The following is a 22,745-nucleotide window of genomic DNA, read 5'->3' as shown; positions in this document are numbered from 1 at the left end:
TCCACCTGTGAGTTACACCAAATTTTATGATAAATATTTAAGCTCCTCCATATTTTTAGAGTCCATAAACATTTACTGGACTGTTTTTTGTACTTCAGCGGCCCTCATTACAATGAATTTCCATTTAACGTATTGACAATAACTACCTAATTTGTCATTTCAAAATGCTTGGCTCTACATTTTTGCTGGCACATAATGAAAGCATTTCATCACCTGAGGCTGCACATGATCAAAAACACAATCATTTCTGGTTTTGGATTTTATATAAGCTGAACTTCTTTAAATTTGGATGGACAACAGCAGTGAGCAAAAACACAAGACTAAAGAGCAGCTAGTTCATGGTCGGTTTATTGAAATAACTAAATAAATTACTAAAGATATTACATCAGTGTCTTAAGATGACTCAAAGTTGTACATTTTATACTGTTCAGAACCTTAACCTCATATCTGGGGACAGAGAACTTATAACATTTAAAATCTAAATCTTACATACGGTTCCTTTAAAAATGTAAGGTAAGTATAAAAGTGATGACATGTTAAAATGGCGACCTGGTATAACTCTATGCTATAAAAAGAGAGTGCAGACAACGTTTTACCTCACAGCTTTCTGCGGAAGGCTATTCTGCTTATCTCTGCATCTCTTGTATCTCAAGGAAAAGTCTAAAATATTTAATTTAAAGTGCACTCACAGACTGCTCTTCAACACTTTTCACATCTCAACATGTCTCATGTGCTTTGCACTTGTTTGGTCTTAGATATAACTGCATGGCTCAATGCAGGAAGAAATTCAGTGTCAAACTCAAATTTAAACCAACTGAACTGTTATATTTAAATTTCACAAACGATTCTTCATCTTGACTTTTACAGTATTTACTTTTGGACACCTTTTAATCGAATAAGATTAAATAGACTGTTCCAAACAACAGAGTAAAATAGTGTCTGCTCATTTGGTTTAACTGACTAAAGCAAAATGGTGAGGTAACACACAGATAACAATTTCAAGGTGGATAAGAAGGTTTCCCCCCTTAACAAATAGATCTGGATACAAATCAAATATTGACTCCGTTCAATCGATACACACCACTGTAACCCTCACATGTTGTAATGTGAGGTGTAGTTCAGCAGGGGGCGCTGTTACACCTCATCACCTTCGACATGACGCGGTCACACGCCCGAGGAAAATGAACAAAACGGGCCAGAAATATGAACATTTTCTACAAACCAAGATCCAAACTAATAGAAATAATTTACAATAATTTACAAACAGGTCAAAGACCCTGACAAAAGCACACAAGTGAGTTCGCATCAAACAGCCTTTAAAAAGGCTGTCTTCGCTACGCAACGCTAGCTCCATTTCTGCTCATGTAATGTAGTGTTACAGTTTACATCATTTTAAAACAGAGAACAATAAAAAACAGCTGGAGTCCTAATGCTAAGGTTCATTACCAGGATTAGCATAAGGAAATCATACTACATATATGCCTTTTAGAAAATGAACTGCCTTTACATGGTTTGAAACCTTATCTAAAGGCAAATGTTACAAATCGTTCCCATTTTCTAATGTTATAGTCATGTAGTGCTTGTTAATACTTTGTGTGTTTTAAGATGACCAGACATCCCTATTCACCCGGGACAGTCCCAGTTTTGAGCCTGTGTCCTCTGTACCAGCAGATTTATACAAAACCATTGATTTGTCCTAGTTTTATACAAGAAATGTCCCAGTTTTTCCTATTTTGGACCAATCTGATACCTGCCGACAGTAAAGAGAGGCATAAACTGACATTTGTTGAGGTAAAATAGAGAAAAGCTGCTTAAAAATGCCCAAAACACAAAGACAATTTGACTGCACTGACTCACATGTCAGTCATGAATGGGGCGAGTGCAGAAAAAATTCTCCTTAATTACGTATTCATTTCACAATTTTATTATTACCAACCACCACAAACCGAGAGTGTCCCAGGTTTTGATTTTGAAAATCTGGTCACCCTGGTGTTACTGCAATAAACGCTAATACAACTTTCCTTAACTCTTACAGGCTGGCTTTACTTGACTCTCAAATGTCCAGATGTGATGGTGACGTATGCCCGATGTGACTGCAAGAGGTGAGACATGAAGAGACATCACCTCAAGAAAGCCATTGTTATTTGAGAATATTTAGACACACATAGCAAGCACAACCACGTTCAGGTACAGACTGTAATGTAAAGATACTAGAACAATGACCCATAACCCAGAGTCAGACCCAAGCCTGAACCAAACTGGTGTCCAAACTGTGTTGTTGAGCTAGAGTTGGTCTGAGTATGGCTTGTGTCTGGCTCAAGTGTAAAAAAAAAAAAAAAAAAAAACATGTTAGGTATGACACTAACAAATATTAACATAAAAAAATTAAATATGCAGGCTTGGTTTGAGCCTACAGCTACAACAGTTCTCTTCGAGGAGTAATAACACTTCCAGTTGTTCATAGTTTACTAAATTTGGCTAGACATTCCTACCCAGTATGTTCTTTGATAACCCCAAACCTAAGTGCCTATCTCACGTCGGTAGTGTTTTCTTTTAGGCAGTTTGTGTTTTATGGAAAGAACTAGAAAATGATGTCATAATCCCACTGTTCAAAGGCATATATTCAAAAGACACTGCTGGCAGAGTCGTAGTCCTTGCTGGAGTGTGCAGTGCTGGGCAGGGACTTGAGGTACTCCATGTGCCTGCGTGCGTCCTCCTGGTTGTGCCGGATATAATAGACGATGTAGGCTGTCACCATGCTGAACCAGCAGAACATGGCTACAAACATGGCTACGTCTGTAGTCTTCTGGTGGAAGGTGCAAAAGTTCACCCCAGAGTCCAGGACATGAATAACTGGCTGCCCCACGTATTTGTCCTGTATGGAGGTGTGGCAGCTCACCTGGGTGACTGTCTCTGGGTCCAGCCTCAGCCCTCTCAGCACCTCCTGCAGGGAAGGATGGGTATCATTAAATATTCTAGAAATAATGAAGAATTAAGTACAATTTACTACAAAGAAGGATTCACAAATCTGTGTTTTCTCAACATGGTTCTTAAGCATAAACACAAATTACAGTTTTATTAAATAAATATGTAAATATGTTTTACCAGATTATAATGTTAGGTGATCACCCAAGTCCTCCCACTTCTTTATGTGGCACCTATCCCTACCTGTAGAGCACATCCACAGTGCCAGGGGTTGTGGGACAGGCGTACCCGGGCATGGAGATGGGTGAAGGTATCTCGGGGCAGGCTGCTTAGGAGGTTGTTGGAAAGGTCCAGCATTCTCAGCCCCTCGGAGACCCCATTAAAGGCCCCCACCTCCACACTCTCGATGGTGTTGTGGGACAGGTCAAGTTCTCTGAGGCGTGGCAGCTCTCCAAAAGCCTCTTGTGGGATTTGTTTGATTCTGTTGGAGGAGAGCAGGAGGACTACTGTGTCTCTCGGCAGCTCAGAGGGAATGGCGTCCAGGCTTCGGGACATGCACTGGACTACCATCCCACCGCGGTCAGAGCAGTGGCAGCTTCGGGGACAGTTGCCTGCACTTTCAGTCATCATGAGAAGCCAGAGAATAGCGGTGAGAGGGACATGACCAAAGAGTTCCGCAACACTCCATACTTCACACATATTGGAGAGACATCAGGATGCAGACTGACAGTGCAGTTCAGACCAGAGGATGTCGTCAATTCTGACCTCCACATACGAGCAAACCTGTAAAAAAAAACACAAGCAAATTCATCTTAACAAATTGGATCATGATTTGGAAGGCAAGTACTGATGACCAACCATGCTCCTATAATTCTTTGGCTCATTATGCACTGCAGTGTCTTTTTAAAGCAGCACTTGACACTTGTTGCATTTAATCAAATTTGTGACGTAAATGGAAGTGCCTCTCAACTAAATCAATACCCAAACTTATGGGACTGTCAAAGAAGAACTAGACAAGAAATAGCACAGCTGGAACATCTTATATTCACAAAAGTTTTTATCTCTAATGTATGGGCAGGTCTGTGCATGTTCTCTTATGCTGATTGCTGATTGAAGGGATTCACATTTATATATTCAGAAATAAGTGGCTTTATTTAGTGCAATCAAGTCATGACTGCAGCTGTAGAAGTGGAGACAGTGTATTGATTTATAGCTTCACATATGTTGAAATGGTATACCCCTATTATTCAAAAGGGAACAATGTGAACCTACAGGCTCACTTAATCAGAACACCTTTTGGTGGAGCAGGATTACTCAAACATATGTCAGCGAGGGGCATTTTAAATTGACAGTTGTACCATCATTTCCTGTGGCAATAAACGTGTGTGTTTTGCAGCAGAGTTCAGACTTTCGATACATACAGTTCAATTGTGTGTGAAATGACACTTTCCCTTTAAATGGCATCAGTGTTTTGCATATCCACAAAGGATCAGAAATCGGTCTTGATTGTGTCCATGATGAAAATGAGTTGTCACTGATGCTCCTATCACATGTTGTGAAAAGGCTGTTCCTCCCGCTTTAAAGTTCACCATTATCATCACAATGGCCTTACATGGTCTGCTGCTGCTGCTCGTGCTGGGGGAGTGACAGCCAGTGAACAGGTGAGCTCAACCGAGCAGACAGTGAACTTTTAGTGAACAGTGAATGAACAGTTAAATCTGGCAAATGAAGACGTGTGGAGAGAAAATGCTGCATTTATTGAGTAATATTCAGTTTGTATTAATTCATTTTATTCTTTCAGCTTCTGATTGGTTTCATCATATTTCTGACTTTGCGTCTGTGCAGTTTACATATTCAGTAGTCATTTGTCTTTATTGCAAAACATCAACATAATCATCAATGGGCTGAGATGCACTAATATGATACTGGTATCGGACATTGGTGTCGGTAGTAAAAATTTTGGTTTCCAAGATATCTGTTCAGTTGTTTTCATGTTTTATTATTTGCCCGTCTGGAATATTGTTTGATAATGTAGGTATTATCCATATTTTTTGAGTTAGAATTAGAAGACGTTTATTCAGATAATATTCTGATCATTACTTATACCATTAAATAATGGTGAGATACATGTAAATGTAAAACATTTTCATTTTCAATCAAAAACATATAGACTATAGTACTTTACACACACAGTTTCGGATTACTAGACAAAGCTGAGGCCATGTTCAGATGTTTTTTGGGTTTTTTTTCTTACGCTGTAGAGCATTTATAAATTTTTTTTGGTGAGTTTTTTATCAAGTTTTTAACATCAGATCTGGAGCAATGGGTTTATTTATTCTACATTAGAACATAAATAAGTTAACATAAAAAATGATACTATCAAGCCCTGAAAAGAAATGTATATTGATAATTCTTTAGAATTCATTTCTCACCCACCTTGTCAGTGTCCTCACATATGTGCAGTCAGGTGAGTCGTCCTCTGTGTGAAGTAACAGCAAAAGAATAGGTCCCAAATCAGAGTGATCTGCTTTATCTGCGCTCCTCTTCTCTGCCCTGGTCCTTCAACAATATGTGTGTGGTGGAGGAAAGAGAGACAAAGAGGGGGAGGTGTGAGAAAGGGAGAGGTAGAATGGAGAGGAGCCAATGCAACATGTTGAAAACTCCCATAATACGCTGATTTAACTATGTTAAAACATAAAACATACCTTCATTATAGATTTTTGATCCATCCATTTGTGTAACTGTCGAGTTTGGTGTTTGTCTCCTGAACAGATCGCCCTTTTCTGATGTCAAAAAAAGCAACCAAAACCAGTAGTTTTATTCAGCGCTTAAATTGCAACTACTTCAAAGCATCTATCTATTAACAGCTGACAATCACACAATTCCTAGCAAATCAAAACAGTGTTTCTCGGCCATAGTCAAAGTCAATGCAGAAAATACGTGTTTAAAAAAGAGTTGAAGGTCAAGTTTGTTTGTCCTGAATAAATCCTGTCTATCCTCTGACAGACACATCTATTCAGAGTGCTTGAATCAATGTTCCTCAACCCACTTTTTGACCCGTGCTGCATAGTGCTTTTGCCATTTGGTTGAAATGCTCTCGATGGAGAGAGAGACAGATAATATTTTCATTCCAAGGGAAATTCAAGTTGCTGTGGCAACATTTACACTGCATTTCAAAGTCGCATTTGTTTCTCAGTGCAGTTTAACAGCAGGACTGGTCAGGTAGGGTCAGCAGATCTGTGTGCTAGTTATTATTCAGGAGAATGAAGGTTTGTTGGGCATACAGTATATTTTAATTATGTATCTGAAACCAAGACTTTCTAAATATTTTGAGGTTGTAAAGACATGTAATGCAAATCTGTGAACTTAAGGATTTCTTCTTCTCAAAAGATTCCCATCATGCTTGCTGCCTCCATCAAGACTAACATTTGCTCGTGCTTGATGAACAGCTGTAAATGCTTGGTTTAAGCTTTCTATGCACCAATGAAACCACCACATAGGCCTACTTTACTTGAGGTGTGCATTGTCAGTGCTTAAATTAACTACAAAGTGATAAGTTCTGTAAGTGCCATGCTGCTGTTTTGTTGTTGTTGTTGTTGTTGTTGTTTTGCATTTGATAATATAGAAAGAATGAAGATATGAAATGTGTGATTGATCGTATCTGCAGCCGTCTCTGTCCATGCTATATTTTCAGTTTATTTAATTTGATCCGTGGTGTCCATTGTGCAAAGCAGAACTGTACTCCTCTGAATACAGTGTCTGGCCAAGTCCACCCTCTTGAGTGATTAAACGTCTCAGTACAACCCCTCCCTAAATCGATTATATTGATCACATTAGCATCACATTGTTTCCACGACAGTTATATAGAATCATACCCCTAAATGTCACGTCATGCCTGCTGGTTAATTCACTTACCCCCTTTAGCGTTGTAAAACCGAGCACCTGCCAAAGAGTCAGTGGGACATCATGCTGTCAGTTTGCTGACTCGCAAAGTGGTGAGCCTTCTTTAGAACCACACGCTGATGTCTTTATTAAAAATCATGTAACACTAATATTATTCCAGACGTATGCTGCTTCAAATTAAAGCTGCATTATTTCTCACTTTTTGAGATATTTTTTAGATTTTTTTTACATATACATTCATGACAATTGATTTTTCGTTAACGCATGCTGTAGATTCTGTTTTCAGTTGACCTTCTGGAATAAATTCACTTTCTGGAGTGTACATTCACCTTGGCCTTTACCATTACACCTTCAATACAGGCAGAGTAAAATTTTCATGAGACCAACTTTAAGACATGCGTGTTTTTAAGATCCAATCCACTTTATTTCTATAGCACATTTCATAAACAAAACAGTTTCCAAAGTGCTGCACCATACAAATAAAATGTGTCCAATAGAAATATAAAATAAAGCTCTACTTAACTCCACTAGTCCTCATTAAGACAATAAAACTAGTCAAATCAAATAAAAGCAAGAATACAGAGAGCAAGAATACAGAGCTTAGGACAGGCCACAGAGAAGGCCCTGTCCCCCCTGATTTTAAGTCTCGTCTTAGGCCCCAGCTGGAGCTGGCCCTCGGACCTCAGAGCACGCGGGATTGTAAATTTGGATGAAATCCTAGATGTAACATGGGGCCAGTCCATTCAAAGCTTTAAAAACAAACAATAATCTCAATTCAATCAAATCTAAAACAAACTGGAAGCCAGTGCAACGACGCTAAAATCTGGGTAATGTGCTCTTGTTTTTTGCTTCCAGTTGCGCAGCAGAATTTTGGACCAACTGTAAGTGAGAAAGTGCACAGAGGCTGATGCCAGAAAAAAGTGCATTACAGTCGTTTAAACAAGAGGAGATAAAAGCATGTGTGACTTGTTCAAGAGTATTAAAAGATAAAAATGGTTTCACTTTGTATAAAAGCCGCAAATGATAAAATCCAGATTTTATGACTGCATTCACTTGTTTTTCTTATTTAAAATCACTGTCAATAGGTTGCTGACAAAGGGTTTGACAAAGTGCTCCAACGGACCCAGATCCATGAGGTGGTCAATGTTCCCAAACAATAAGATTTCAGTCTTCCCTTCATTGAGACTCAAACCAACCAAGCCCTGATGTCCCTGAAACATTCAAGCAGTGGTGTCAGGGTGCATAGAGCTTCCTGAATGGCAGGTAAATTTGGCAATCATCTGCATAATGGTGACTCTGTATGCCATGTTTTTTGAAAATGAAGGCGAGTGGGAGTACAGTGCAAAAGATGTGTCTCCCTAGTGTCTGTATTTTGGAGAAGGTTGTGTAAGCATATCAGAGCTGTGCTGAGTGGTGGATGGACATGCTCCAATGTTAAGTCCATGCCAGAAGCAGACTTTAGCTTTTGGATGCCTTGTTGGGACTTGTATTGAAGGTAAATTGAAAGCGTACTTGCTAGAGTTCTCTGTGCTAAGGTTCATGTATAACCAGGTCACATTTAGGGAGACAGTTGACAAGGCAGTTGGAATTCCAGCTTTGGAAACTATGAAGTCACTGATGAAAATAGTTTGCCCTTTGGAAAGCTTGTGACCTTTTCAATTTTGGCTTTAAGTTTTATATTTTATACAATTTTGGATAGATTCTTAATTTCCTATGCTGTATTTAAAGGGAGTCTTGTCCTACTTGAACATTTTCCTAACCTTAACCTTTAATCATATCTTTGTTCCTAAACTTCATACGTTCACTGACTCCACCACAGACTGTCCCTTCAGAGCAAACTAGCAGCAACCTTTTCTCAAAAGTTCCTGTTGACAACCAATATTGTGACTTCTGTGGACATTACCTTCAGACTCATTTATGATTCAGCGAGATATTTTTTAATCATTTTCTTACTAACTTAAATTATTTGATAGATATTTGGTGCTACTTTTGTTCGCCTTTTGCCAGACAAATGCACTTTATTTCAGTGGAGGAAGTAAGAGTCCTTCCATTGTGCATTATTCAGACAAAATTGCTGCAATTTCTTTAGACAGTCTGTACTAACCCTGCACCACTCAGGCTTTTGAGATCTTTTCAGCGTAGTATGAGTCTAGCTACATGGCTGTTCCTCTATCTATTTTGTGGACAAGTGCACTTTTGAACAGGGCCATAGATTTCTGTATTTTTTTTTTTGAAGAAGCACTATCTCTGATGTAGCATATCCTCTATTTTCAGTTTTAGACTATGATGGTTCCCCATCAAAATATACCTGGCCCTGTCCATAGACTGTATGACATATCTGTGAGCATCTAAGCGTTTCAGACTCCAACAAATTCAATTAACTTTGTACTGAAAAAACGTCGCCCCTCTGTCCATAAGTTAGACTCATCATTTCAGTTTTAAAATGTTTGTATGTATGATCCTAGTGTTTTTATATGGCTGTTTTATCTGCAAATGAAGACATGAACACTAATAACAGACCAATTTCCCGTCCCCTGCTAAACCATCGGTACGGGTGGAACAGAGCATTACCTTCATCAAATACAATTACAAATACTCAAAACTTAGCTACAAATTCTCCCCTGTTATGACACATGACCTGGCTCCACCTCACCCTGCCCTCCCCATTTGCCTTTTGAATTTGCATGTGCTGTGTTGTCCCTGGTGTGCGATTGGTGGGGTACGTCCCCGTCTCTGCTGGACTGGCTCCAATGTTTGTTGTGCCGTGGTTGGAGGATTGTCGTCCCCTTCCTGATGCGCCAATGCCTCGCCCAGTAAAAGTCCTGTGTGCCTGTTCCTCCTGATGGCAGAACTACAGTGTCACCTCCCCATACTCCACATTAGACGTGTCTCTTGTTTGCCTTGTGGAAGTTATTTGTGTGTAAATTTGTATGTGAGACACTAGAGGTCGTTATTGAGCTATCGTTTTTGTAAGTGCCAGTGTGGCTCGGCCTTTGGGCATTTGTACTTTCTTTGATTTATCTTAGTCCCATTAGAGTTACTGTTTAGTTGTACTGGGAGTTTTTGAGTGGTTATCTAATTTAAAATACCCCTTTTTGCTATTGTACTTCCTTACATTGACTTTATAAAGCCACTTAAATGTCATCACATCTTGTTTGTGTTACTTTCCTTTGTCCCTAACACTGGTTTGTAACATAATGAGGGATTTGAACTCGGGTCGCACCTGAAGCGAGAATCACACCCCTAACACTGTCCCTAACACACTCTGTGACACCCCTATAACCGCTGGCCTCAATTCAGTTCATTTGGCTGGAGCCGAACGCTGTGGATGACATCACTCTCCCTCAGTTCTCTTCTCTCTACAGTCTGTGCTTCTGTCACATTATTTTGTTTAGCACTATGTTTATGGTCATGTTGAACAGACTCAAACACTTCAGGTAATTCAAACCAGAAGGTGCTTGTGTGTTTATAGTCACACATTTTGCTTTTAATAATTTCAGAACTAAAATTGCCTTCACAGTGAAGCATCTGTTCATCTTGTGGTAACAGGTGTGCTAAATTGCTCCTCTTATTGTTGTGTGCACAGGTCTTCAGGCACCTTATCCAAGTATTCAAAAGAAATGTGAAAATGAAACATGCTGTCAAAGAGAAAGTTCCTGTTGTAGTATTTTTTGTTGTAATTGCTTTACAAAATACAAATGCTAAGGTGTTACAAATACAGTCATACAGCACAGCATTCGGAGAGCCAAACCTTTTTTAATTTTTTCCCAACATCCAACATTTTTCCAAAATCATTCGAAGCAGTGGTCAGGCCTGTCACATTTCAGTTCAAAGTACATGAAAATATCTTCTCTGCAACATCGTTCAGGCCCCAAGTTCAGTTTTACTGAAAGAGGAATACATATGCTTCGATGGATAAAAAAAAAATAAAAAAATTCTGAGTAAAATTATGCTTGCATTTCGTAACTGAATAATACTTATTACTGCACATTAATGTGAGTTAGAAGCTTCTGGCTACAGCTTCAGTTTGCTCGCATTATGGCTATTACATTGTGTTTCTCATCTTTAAACACGATTCTTCTCTGATGAACTCACTGTCATTGTTGATGGTACATACAGTGCCTATCTTCTTCATATCAGATTTCTTTGTTCAAATGAAAACACAATCAAATCTCCTCTTGAAGTTGAGAATAGATTAGATTATCATTAAACCTGTTTCATCTGATTAGTGAGCTCATTTAGCCATGTGCTCATAAGCACAATCCAAATGCAATCAAGAATTGTGCACAGTGATGTGTTATCAAATACAAAACAGGAGAGGACGTCACAGAAAGCAAAATTAAACTTTATTAATCGAATACTTAGCAACACCTTCAAATGAAATCCTATGTCATTATTCACAACTAATGTACATCTGCACAGAGCAAACAAAACTGTCAAAATAGTTACAAAGATGTCCACTTTTTTCAAAATGGCATTGCTCTCAAACAGAAGTCATTCTTATCTTTCCTGCCACAGTGTAAATGTAAAATGAAAGTAATGAATTGCACATTGCACTTATTATTGCATTAGCTGCAGTTGGTTTCAACAGTAGTCACAATAACGCAGCGTTACTTACCACGTGAAGCAAACATGTCCATGGTTCACAACGCGCTACAAGCCTTAAAACTCCGAGGATGTAGAGAATAGTGATCAAATACACACAATATCGTGTCAATGAATATGCAAATGATCTGAAGGTTGTTTTGGTTGCATATCAGCTATTAGCAAGACGCCGTCTGCATGTTTGTAGTATACTAAATATTATACTAAATACTGGCTCAACAACAAGAACATCCTCAAGAGTGTCCCAAATATTATAATACTTTTCTTTCAAATAACATGTAGTTTACCAACAAGCAAAGCATGGAAGCACAATTCTGCCACAGCAATCAAATGAATACAGTTTTTTGACATTTTATTATCTTAAACCATTGACTTTGAGTTTCTCAAAAGCCACGCTGTGTTTGATGTACCAATTAGCTCTATCTATGTAGTGGCTTGTTGTAAAAAATTGCAAAACATTTACAAAATCATTTTGTGTTTTTTATTTTCAGCCATAGATCTTTTCATTTCCTTTTTAGCTTATTTGTCAGGTTGTTGTTTTGAGAAACTCGGCCTACAGTCAACAAACACAACAAACAAGCCATTTTCCCTTGAATGGGAGAAAGTTGCTTCCGTACATAGTTATGTGCATCACAAGAGCATAAATAAATACATATTCCAAAAACCCCAGTTATTTTTAAATAAAATATACATAATAATAATGGCAATATAAAGACATTCAAACCTAAAACATCCGATGAAAAAAAAAAAAAAAGACAAGATGAACAATCTTGAAAAGAGACTGAGTGGTCACGTCCGCCCAGGCCCCGCTGGTCCCCCCTGAACCCCTGAACATTCTTGGCCCCCAAAAAACCTCCGGGCACCATCCAATGAAATCAGCTTTCTACCTCACTTCATGCTTCTGCTAAGATGAGATCGCTGAAACTTTTGGAGGCACCTTTTGGCTTTTCAGTCCAAATAAATCCTCCCACATCAGAGGAAGTCCAGAGTAAAGTGTTCAATAGTCTATTGCATGAGCGCCGCGTAGTCGACTAATGTGCTACTTCACAATAGTCTTGTACAAAACAAAGAGTAGAAGTTGTTAAACAATCATTGCATTTGTATGCATACAGTGTTTTTGCCACTGATTTTCACTAATTCCCATTCATGCATCTATATACTATTAGTCAATAGGGCTGGCTATGTCGGAAAGCTTTTTGTTTAAGCAGGGAGCAGGACTAGACGTGAATGGTTGAAATGGCTGAAAACGTATGTGGAAAAGAACAGGAGCACAGATATATTATAATAATCATAATAGGTTCACAAGTTCACTGAACAAATACTCACTGTACAACACTCAACATGCAGTAGAAGAATTTTAGAAATAATATGGGAAGCTCGAGGTGTGATACCATTGGCTGAACAGGGTCATGTGATGCAGCAAACAGTATTGGGTAAATGCAAATTAGGACAAGCAGAGCAATCAAATGATCAAAATATCCTTTTTGAAAATATAGTTACAAAAATCTGTGAATTTAGCTACATCCCAACACATTTGCCGATAGCATCACTGAGCAGCTGAAAGATGCAAAACTATTCTCTACAAGTTTGGTACATTACTATTTCAGAAAACAAATACGCAGCACTGACAGAGAAAAGATGGAGGCATTAGAAGAACGCAAACACAAGTTGTTCCTATAAACATTCAACATGCTTCAACAATTTGCTACAAACCTAATCAACAGAGAACTTTTACATAAATAATGGTATTTTTACAGTTCTGGAAATGCCGACACCCAGCCTGTCCTGGTCAGGGAGGTGCCAGGGCGGTAGGGGGTCAGGTGTCCAGAGAACTGCAGTCAGAGTCCAGGGGGCGTGGTCAGGAGCGCGCTGGTCGATAATGAAAGGGCCAACCGGAGAAGCCAGACAGGGAGCTTATGATGTTGTCATGGAAGATGGGTCATTCCACATGGCTGCAACATCTCGGAACCTACAGCAACAGAGTGGAGTCCAACATTTACAAAGTGAAGCCATTTTTACGTATACCAAAAAGCTTTATTTTTGGGGTTTACTGAAAAAATAGCACACATAAATCAAGTTACAAACCTGAAGGGACCCTATACTGTACTGTTTTTAGGTTTGTAATGTTCTTGTGAAGTGAATGCACACCTCGCATTGATGAGGTATTGGGCCAGGCTGATGTTAGCGGGAGTCCCTGTGATGGTGATCTGGCGCTCCGATGACCCTTCCATAGCATTAGCAATTTTGATCTGTGCCCCAGACATCTGACGGATCTCGTTGATTTTGGTTCCCTGGCGTCCGATTATGCAGCCTATTAGCTGGGAAGAATATGGAGGTGCCACTTAGATAAAGCAGCATGAACACACATAACCACATTTCTGACTAAAACCTGTTAGTGAAGTCAGACAGAAAAATATTTTAGCTAATACATAACAACAATTGCACCAAAGAACTAAATTGCTATTATGAAATACTTAACATGCTGCATAATCTACTCACATCATTGGGAATGGTGAGTTCATGAGTACTGGCCTGGTTACTGGCATCCAGACCTGCTGCTGCAGATGGGAGCACACAACAGGGAGAACAGAGATTGGTACAAATGCACTCATCACCTATAATCCATGATACTTTGTGCACAAGATCTAGAGGATTGGTTGTGTCCTCTCAGTGGTACAAACTGGGTCAGGGCAGCCTGGTGTGATTGGGCCTGTTCAGTTTGTTTCAGTTGTGTGACTTTTGTGTTCGTATGCAGATACACATTGACTGGACTTTAGCTCAAAAGTAAATTAAACTCTTGACCTCTTCAGCCAATAATGTGACAGTAGAAGTACTGTATTAGGTCTCCTTGCCAATTTACAGATGCATAACAAGCCACCTTGCTACTAACAAGGATTAAAGGTTAAAAAGTTAACATGTAGGCACAGAATACAACAACTATGACAGGAGTGATGGGAACACATGTAAATTATTAAGCCATTAATATTAAGCCATCAAGGAAAATATTTTTCACACAACAATGGCTTAGTCGTGCCAGCTGACCCCCAGCATAATGTACTGAAAATAGGGCTTTAACTTGTGCCAAAGCTCTTCCATAGGTTTTCATTCAAAAGAGGATAGACGGTGATGAAATGACAGCAGAAACCTCAACATTAGCCAGAGCAGACCACCAGCAGGCCATGTCTACCACAGTAGAGAGGACACAGAGAGTGTGCTGTGTAAGGTCCAGACAGGAGCTTTGGTACAGGACGAGTGTGGGTGGGTACGTACCGGGGAAGGCAGGGGTGGTCTGTCCGAGGGGGGTAAAGGGGGTTTGCTGCATAGCCAACTGGTGGAGCTTGCTCAACTGCTGAGGGGGGGAGGAGGAGGACAGCAGAGCTATAAGGTCCAGATTGTTAAAAACTCAAACACATTCACCCAGTCACAAACGCACTCATCCATTCATCCACATGTATAGAGACACTGTCCAGTTAACTACAACAGTAAAGAGTGGACAAGGAGAAGTACAACACAGGACAAAGTCAGAGAGAGCTGAGAGAAGGCGCTCATAGGGGACTTGACAGTAGTGACAGGAGGCTACCTGACATTTCTACACCCAATTTACTCCTCAACATCTGTACAAGCAGTGGTCTACTGATACTATTACATTTCAGCAGATTTATGGTGTCCACTTAAAGCACAATCAGGGCTTATTGTTGCTTTCCTATTGTTATAGTTTGAATGGCTTCTGCTGCTTACAAACTTTCTAATCAAGGCATTTGATGCTTTATCCAAGATGAGATCCATTAAGTTAGGGGCCATAAGTAACATGAGAACATTGTTCAAGAGCTTAAGGGATATTCACTGAACTTTCCACTTGCGGCACCTATGTGATATATAGACGATATAATAGTGTCTGTAATCCTCCCATGTGTAACAACAGTATTGATCCTATAAAGCCAAAGGCAAAGTCAGGATCATATACATAGGAAAGAATTGTTTGGATAGTATTTCTGCAATTGTTGCCTCAAAATATGGTGTAGATTGTCTAAGTCCCATGAGAATTGAACAGGGAAAGGAGGCAAGAGATAGAAGATACATATTAGAAACATTGCTGTATTAATATTATAAATTAATATTAATAAGGGAGTATAGATGTAGGCCTGTCTCAGAGAGAGGTGAATCTGGGGAGGGCAGCCTTTAGGGGCACTCACATCAGGATGAGGGATGGCGTACTGTCCCTGGATAGTGTATGCCTGCAAAGAATAAAAAAGAAAAGAATGTTTGGGTGAATGAATTCAATATCAGGTATGAGTGCAATATGCACTACATCAACTGAACACTGATGTAAAGAGGAGTGGAGGATTTGTTTTACATTACGGTGTGTGAAAAGGATGTGTGCCACCACAGGTCTGACAGCATGAAGCGTGATCATTGTTATTCATATAATTTGTATGTCCAAATATAGTTTGAGTTTTGTTAGTGAAATGTGGTCTTTGTCACATTTAAAATACGGGGCACACAAAGCAGCAATGTCACCAGGACACCAGAAGACAAACTATTGTGTCTGCCCATAGTTCTTGTTTCTTCTGGTAATCAAAGTCCAGTATGCATTAGAGGTACAGAGGGCCCAGTTTATACTCTTGACTATGAGAACCACAGCAGCATACATGACGGAGCTTGGCGTCTTAATCGTGCGATACTTTTTAGCATTACCTCTAATCATGCTAAACGTTTAGTCTGGAAACATACAGCACCTGAATGACCAACTGCAACAAGATAAGAATGGTAATATCACACTTAAATCCAATATTGATATATTGTCGACCCCTTACTTTATAGTTACATATTTTTAGCATGTGCTTCACATACTGTGCTCATAGTTTTTGATACTTCTTTTCCTGATGTATGATACAGAGAAATTCTTGCTGTCAAATTCACCTGACTGCTCAATATTGGGGCTGTAGTAAATTGACAGATTTTTTTTGTAATTCTCAGAGATCCAACAATATGATGATAAAAGTGTATTGGAAACTGTAGTGTGGATGTGCCTTTTAGGTGAAATTGACACTTTTCTCCTCCCACTCCTCTGGATCAGCCTTTATTTAAACCTGCTAGTCGCTCTCTCCAGCGTAGTGGTCTCATGGCTTTAGGCATTATGAAAATATTAATTGCACACATTGTGATAAAAAACAAAATAATAATAATAATAATAATTGTGAAATCTGCTATCTTAGAACGTGATCTCTCACTCCTCTTTACCATAGACAAAATGACTTAAAAATGATTAAAAAAAATAAAATAAAAAACTATATGGTTTATTACTGACATGCATCCCACATTCAACTCATCAGTCAGATCCAGTTGAATTGAGTACAGTTGAGGACAGTGACAGTGGGTGTGAGTGGAGGGCGTGGGACAGAGACGTTCTAAAGAAGTAAATGCTTTGACCTATTGATGCTGAGTGTGTTTAATAAAGGGCAGACAGGTCAGAACAGAGATATAAATCTACCTGACAGTTTGGGCACCATCACCATCAGGAGTTTTTGTTTTAGAGTTTTATCTAATGTGTCATACTTTCACAAAGCATCATGCTTTGTGAAAAACTTTTATTGTTAAAATCTTACATGCATCTGAGAGAGCACAAGCCTTGTATGTCCCTATTTTTCAATCTAAAGCTGCTGAGCCTTGGTTTTAGTTTGTGCCTGCTACAGAATTACAGCAACAAGATCAAGGTTGTCCTCTTTTGTCTTTGAGTCATGGTGGAGACTGAGGGATTTGGATCAGTGTCCCCTGCTGATTTCCCTCAAGTTAAGGGTGTGGATAGGTGCTCAGAGCGAAGTGAAAAACAAAATTCTGCAGATTTTTCTTTTACATTTTAAAAATACTGACTCTGGAAACTCACTTTACAATCTCTCTTTCTGACGCAATGACCTTTGTTAGAGTATATAAAGTATATGAATCCTCATAATGACTGGCGGCATTTGTCTGAGTGATGTCCTGGCCTGATGGATGGCAGCAGTGCCCATGTCATGCTCTAACCAGGGGCAGTGGGGGCGACAATGAGGGGTGGGGGTGAGTAGAACCTGGTGTGACACTAACAGGCAGTGGCTGGTGCTGCAGTAAGAGGCTGAGGTTTGCCGTGGACGCCGCCAGCGGATCTGCCCTTACCTGGCCACCTGAAAAAATGACAGGGGTGGAGGCAGGCTTGGGGCGGTACGGAATGGTGGCACCTTTGGGTGGGGACTGTGGGTGGGGCAGAGGGGAGAAAAGTGGGGGAGAGAGTGTGTTAGAACAGAAAGTCGAACAGTGCTGGAAAGGGAGGCCACCTCACAAAGTGCTCCTGTGTGCACATGCTGAAGGCTGGGCCCGAGTAATACCTGGAACACCACTTCAACTGGGTAAGGAGGACTTTACAGGTTAGCTTCAGCCCGTATGAACTTACAATCATGTGACAAATGTCCAAATGTCCAGGGCTGGGGGCGAGATCAAGGCCCAATGAAGAGGTGGCTGTAGATAGTTCAGAGTTAATGAAGAGACTACAAAACAAGTACTTCATGATGTCTGTTTGTCTCATTGTACCATTTAGAATTTGGTTATGCTGCTCAATAATCCAAATAACAAATGGCAAATTGTACCCTACTGTCGTAGTGTTTTTGGGCTATTAAAGAGAACTTTCTATGTAATTCACACATTTGTGTTTTCCTACAAATGTAAAAAATGGTGTGTCATAACTGTGATCATTATTGAGCAGTTGTACAGTTTACTGTTGTGTGCAGGCTTTGCATATGTACAGGGCCCTGCTTATGAGGTAACCAATATCTGAATGTGAAGTCAGCAGCTACAACTGTAATGTCCACCTGAAATCATAGCAGCATTTGTATATTTATTGTTAAAAGGTAATTGTATCTGTGGCTTTTTAGTGAAATGTCTGAGTTGTTGAATCTTCAGAGGGATTTGAAATCTCCTAATTTGAGCTTTTATATAAATATATAATGTTCAATTTATTTGGAAAGTCTTGTTGATATGAAAAGTTCTTGTGAGTTTCCAAATGTTACCTCGAGCATGACCACACATATTTGTTTGACACACTGGATGATGGCTTCAGGGGCCCCCGAGATGGTTACGGCCCTCTCTGTGGAGTTAGGCAGCATGTCCCCGGCCACCTGCACCTGCGCCCCAGTAGACTGCAGATACATACAACACAAATGTTTAGCATTCACACTGATATAATATTTGGTCAAATCCACTGTGTAAAATGTGTACTCCATTCATCTGTGTGTGAAATATGTATATTAAAACCCTCACGCTCTCTTCGGGGTTGCGTTGACCTGAACACATTTTTTTTCCCTTCCCGCTCTCTTGGGGCGGGTCAATCAGACCCAGAAATGTATTTTCAAATCAATTCTCGCCAGGCAAGAAAATAAATGTTTGGGTCTGATTGACCCACCCCAAGAGAGCGAGAAGGAAAAAAAAAATCTTCGGGTCAATGTGACCCTGAGGAGAGCGTGAGGGATTTATGTACAGTATATTTTAAGATTACATAAAAAATGAATGGACAAGTTTATACGGGATTAATCTGCCCCTGTGTTCCCCAGAGTTCAGGAGACATAATAAATAAGCATAACACAGAAGTACTGGGACATACTTCTCTCATCTCCTTGATTTTGGAGCCCCCCTTGCCAATGAGTGAGCCACACTGACTGGCTGGCACCACCAGACGCAGAGTCACTGGGGGCTTACTGGTAGCTGGACTGTTGCTCATTGAGTTGATGATATCCTGCACAGAACAAAAAAATGTTGTCAGTATATAACCTTTGTTATATCCTATTGAAGAGGGAGCAGTGGTGCAGTGGGTTGAGTTTTTGTCATCTAACTGGGAATAGCCAGTTCAGTCCTACCCCGGAGGAAGATAGTTTGCCCATGATGAAACAAAAAATAACATTGTCTCATCTTGTATAAATGAGTGCTTAATTAACAGGGTACCAGGAGAAGTTCATTATCATAACATAGGGTGAAGGGTGTAGCTCATTTGACAGAGTAATCTGAAGTTTTTAAGTTTGTTTCCTGCTATTGAAATTAGATGCTGTTGTTGTGTCTATGAGCAAGACACGGTTGGAAGGGCTGTTGCCCAGTTAGACATAGTTTCAGTTTGTCTGTCCCAGACACACAGAAGTTTACTACCTGTAAAGTCCTGAACAATAATGCAACAGTGTAGTGTGATCTCAGCTGTGATCAGATGTGATGCATGTAAGAAGAATGAGTGAAGTGAAAAGTGACTCCCTTGAGTTCATAATGGCAGAGGTTTGACGTCTGCCTCTATGCAAATATGACAGACTCTTTGTATTGAGTTGAGAGTCTGTCCTTGCCTGGGCCTTCCTTTTGGCCCACTGCCCACCCTCTGTTCTCTCTATATACACAGGATAATGAAGAGTGTCCCCATGTACTGCATCCTGCTGATAATGCACCAACCCTCTGCTCTGGATACTGTCATGTCCTGCTGAAGGGCACATCAGCAGATCTCTGTCCCACCTCTGACACCTTAGGACTGGACTGACAGTTTTCTCTCAGAGGGTAGACAGTCAGAGAAGAGTTACCTCCTCAAACTTGTAAGCGATCATGGCAAAGGCTTTAAAGATGGCATCTGTGGGTCCGGTGATGGTGACGATCCTTTCAGGGCAGTTTCCTTCTGAGATGTTGATGCGAGCTCCGCTCTGCGCAGCCATATAATAGTGACAGTTCAAAAACTATATAAAACAATGTTTTTGTATTATTATTTCAGAACAAACTAGCATAAATCACTGATCATTTGTGGTGCTTTGCTGGCATCACTACAATGAATGACTTTTATGAAGCAAAACATTCTAATCACTCTATTCTTTGTGGCATTTATTCTGTAAAGAGCCTACATACAGTATATTACATTTACACCTGATGAAGAAAAAAAATAAGAAAAGGAAAATAATAATCATGCCATCACTCTTCTATATAAATGTTAATGCTGCCATCTTGTGGAATCGAACACTCTTGGAGTTGAGCGTTGATGCTGTAGAATAAATTGAATGAATGAATTTAATGTGATGATACAGTATCGATATTGTGGTTTGCTATATAAATATATATCGGCAAGAGTATTTATGGTATGTTTTACTAAATTATTTTGTTACAGCTACAGTTTTGTTGTTTGTTTAGAGGAAGGAAACTCGTTTATGCGACACATTTGACATTTTCAGTGTTTTGATGATTAAAATGTTTGTGTTTCATATGAACTTTGCACAAGAAGTGGTTTAACAAAAACTTTTAGTATCACAGCCATGACTTAGTCTTTTTTCTTTCTTGAACTGTAGCGAATCAATTTGAAATATATCGTATCAAACTGAAAGTGCACTGTATCGAATTATGCATCATATCAGCAACTTCTTAATGATACCAGCCCTAATAATAAGTAGTTAAAAACTCAAGTCTACATTCAAGAATGTCAAGTATATTCATTTATTATTTTCTGTTTGTTTGTGCTGTGATGCATGACATTTCCTTTGTATCTATATTCCACAAAATAACTTACATCCTCTCGCATTTTCTTCACAGTCTCTCCTTTCTGCAAAAAACAAACATTTTACCATGGCTTCAGGCCCCTCATTCATTTCTCTGCTCTGCTTGTGTTGGTGCTATTACCTTTCCAATGATGCTGCCCACCTCCTGTGAAAGCACACACATAGAATGATTAAGTTATATATTATGAAAATATGTCCGTGTCTGTTTAGTGCTGTGACAGCGGCGTACCTTCCCGTGCATGAGCAGTCGGATGGTCAGGGTGACGTTAAGCCCGCCTTCGGACTGGACCTTGATGGGTTCCATGACTGTGGTTGGTTGTGTGAGGGAGGTGAGGTAACAGAGGAGGGGGGGTCCAAATAGTGTGATGGAAGAGGGAACCAAACGGACCTGCAATAGAAGATGCAGTGTGGGTTAAATTTTCTAAATTTGATGGGACTTTGAAGGTTTTATAGTGCAGTGTGTGACCACTCAGACCCAAAGAAGTTCAAGAAGAAACCATTTAAAAGTGCATTTGACTTCAAAATGCCAGAATAATTATTATAGTTTTGGCAAAGACGAGGGCCCACACTACAAAGTTGAAGATTAACTTACATGTTAGTTACACTTTATACACTGAATCAGGTTTAAAATTCAAACATGTCTGACTGGACTCAGGTCTATACTCAGGTCCCTGTGTCGCACATCCAGGTCCATCCAGGTTGTTAACCTTCACGTACAAACAGATTTGACCCATTATAAATCCTAGTGGTGGAAACTAGTCATGACAAGTTGGCTGCAAGGTAGTAATTCAATTTAAGTTAGTGCATGTGGTCAGTTAGTTAGAAGTACAGAGAAATTGTAACAAATAGCAAATACAAAAGTTTGAATACCGAAATTATTTAATAAAAAAAAATAAAAAAACACACATTCTTGTGCCAATGCTATTATTTTAATCAAGCTCATTTCAGCTACAGCCTGGTGGCAATCCTCCTGAAAGCAAACGTAATGCGTGTGGCCAGAAGAGGGCAGTACATGCAGACTTTCTTTCTCATATTCTAATTTCCAAGATCATTAGTAAATTATTTTCTTTTTTCTTCCAATGGGAAATTGATAAGAGATACTTTGTGCAGATTTTGACCAATCAATCATGGGTATGTTTTGGACATTGTATAATTTGATGTCGTTTCTTGCTATTCCTGTATTCGTCTAAATGAAGCTGCAACTGCTTCTTTGTAAAATATTTGGTAACACTTTATAATAATGATGAATTCATGGTGACGTCTCGTCTGGTGAAGTCTCGAGGTCATGCATGAATCATGATGAACTAATGCATCAACCCATTTACCATAATTAAACCATGTTAACAAATATTTTATTACATGTGTTGCACATTACCGTGACTAAAGTTGATAAGTCAAAGAGTCAGAAAGTGCATCACAGTCAGTTACTTGATTCTGTGCAGTTTGTCACACTCCTGGTCTTTGTGTGGTTCTGATATAATTTTTGTTGGTATAGACTGCATGTTGTTGGTTCATTGTCTCCCCTTTATAACTACAGTATATGCAGTTGTTCTCACTCAGAGCTGTTACACCTACTGTAAATATACACCATGATGTGTGCTGGTCCCATGCTAAAAGTCCCCATGTGCTGGTCTAATCCGACCTCAGAGCTGGGCCGAGGCCAGTGGAGGTCCACACATAAGACTAGGATTCTGAACCAGCTGTCCCTCCAATCCCCCCAGTCTCACTCCACCTCTCCCCCCACCCCACCACCAGCCACAGATTACATAAAGGCCTTAA

General features: G+C 39.7%; 2 protein-coding genes across 3 annotated transcripts; both read right to left on the bottom strand.

The window, feature by feature from the left end:
• Nucleotides 1-2,623: 2,623 nt before the first annotated feature.
• LOC110175621 (leucine-rich repeat-containing protein 3-like) lies at nucleotides 2,624-3,624 on the bottom strand. Its single transcript, XM_020941826.2, has 2 exons — nucleotides 3,169-3,624; nucleotides 2,624-2,944 (listed from the first exon to the last, which is right to left on the bottom strand). The coding sequence occupies exons 1-2, from the start codon at nucleotides 3,622-3,624 to the stop codon at nucleotides 2,624-2,626; spliced, it is 777 nt and encodes a 258-aa protein (XP_020797485.2).
• Nucleotides 3,625-13,347: 9,723 nt separating this feature from the next.
• pcbp3 (poly(rC) binding protein 3) lies at nucleotides 13,348-21,270 on the bottom strand. Of its 2 annotated transcripts, none has more exons than XM_055164412.1 (12): nucleotides 21,196-21,270; nucleotides 21,088-21,111; nucleotides 20,978-21,010; nucleotides 20,010-20,126; nucleotides 19,061-19,192; nucleotides 18,471-18,599; nucleotides 17,515-17,658; nucleotides 15,627-15,668; nucleotides 14,704-14,779; nucleotides 13,933-13,985; nucleotides 13,582-13,751; nucleotides 13,348-13,402 (listed from the first exon to the last, which is right to left on the bottom strand). In XM_055164412.1, the coding sequence occupies exons 1-12, from the start codon at nucleotides 21,268-21,270 to the stop codon at nucleotides 13,348-13,350; spliced, it is 1,050 nt and encodes a 349-aa protein (XP_055020387.1). The 2 variants fall into 2 exon arrangements, with proteins under 2 accessions (XP_055020387.1, XP_055020393.1); XM_055164418.1 differs by having other exon boundaries at nucleotides 14,704-14,782; nucleotides 17,584-17,658.
• Nucleotides 21,271-22,745: the final 1,475 nt, after the last annotated feature.

The sequence above is a fragment of the Boleophthalmus pectinirostris genome, unplaced genomic scaffold (genome assembly GCF_026225935.1).
Source record: "Boleophthalmus pectinirostris isolate CB_2022bp ecotype Guang Dong unplaced genomic scaffold, ASM2622593v1 HiC_scaffold_11, whole genome shotgun sequence".
Lineage (NCBI taxonomy): Eukaryota > Metazoa > Chordata > Actinopteri > Gobiiformes > Gobiidae > Boleophthalmus > Boleophthalmus pectinirostris.
The sequence above is the reverse complement of the archived record's forward strand: the minus strand, read 5'-3'. Positions and strand labels throughout refer to the sequence as shown.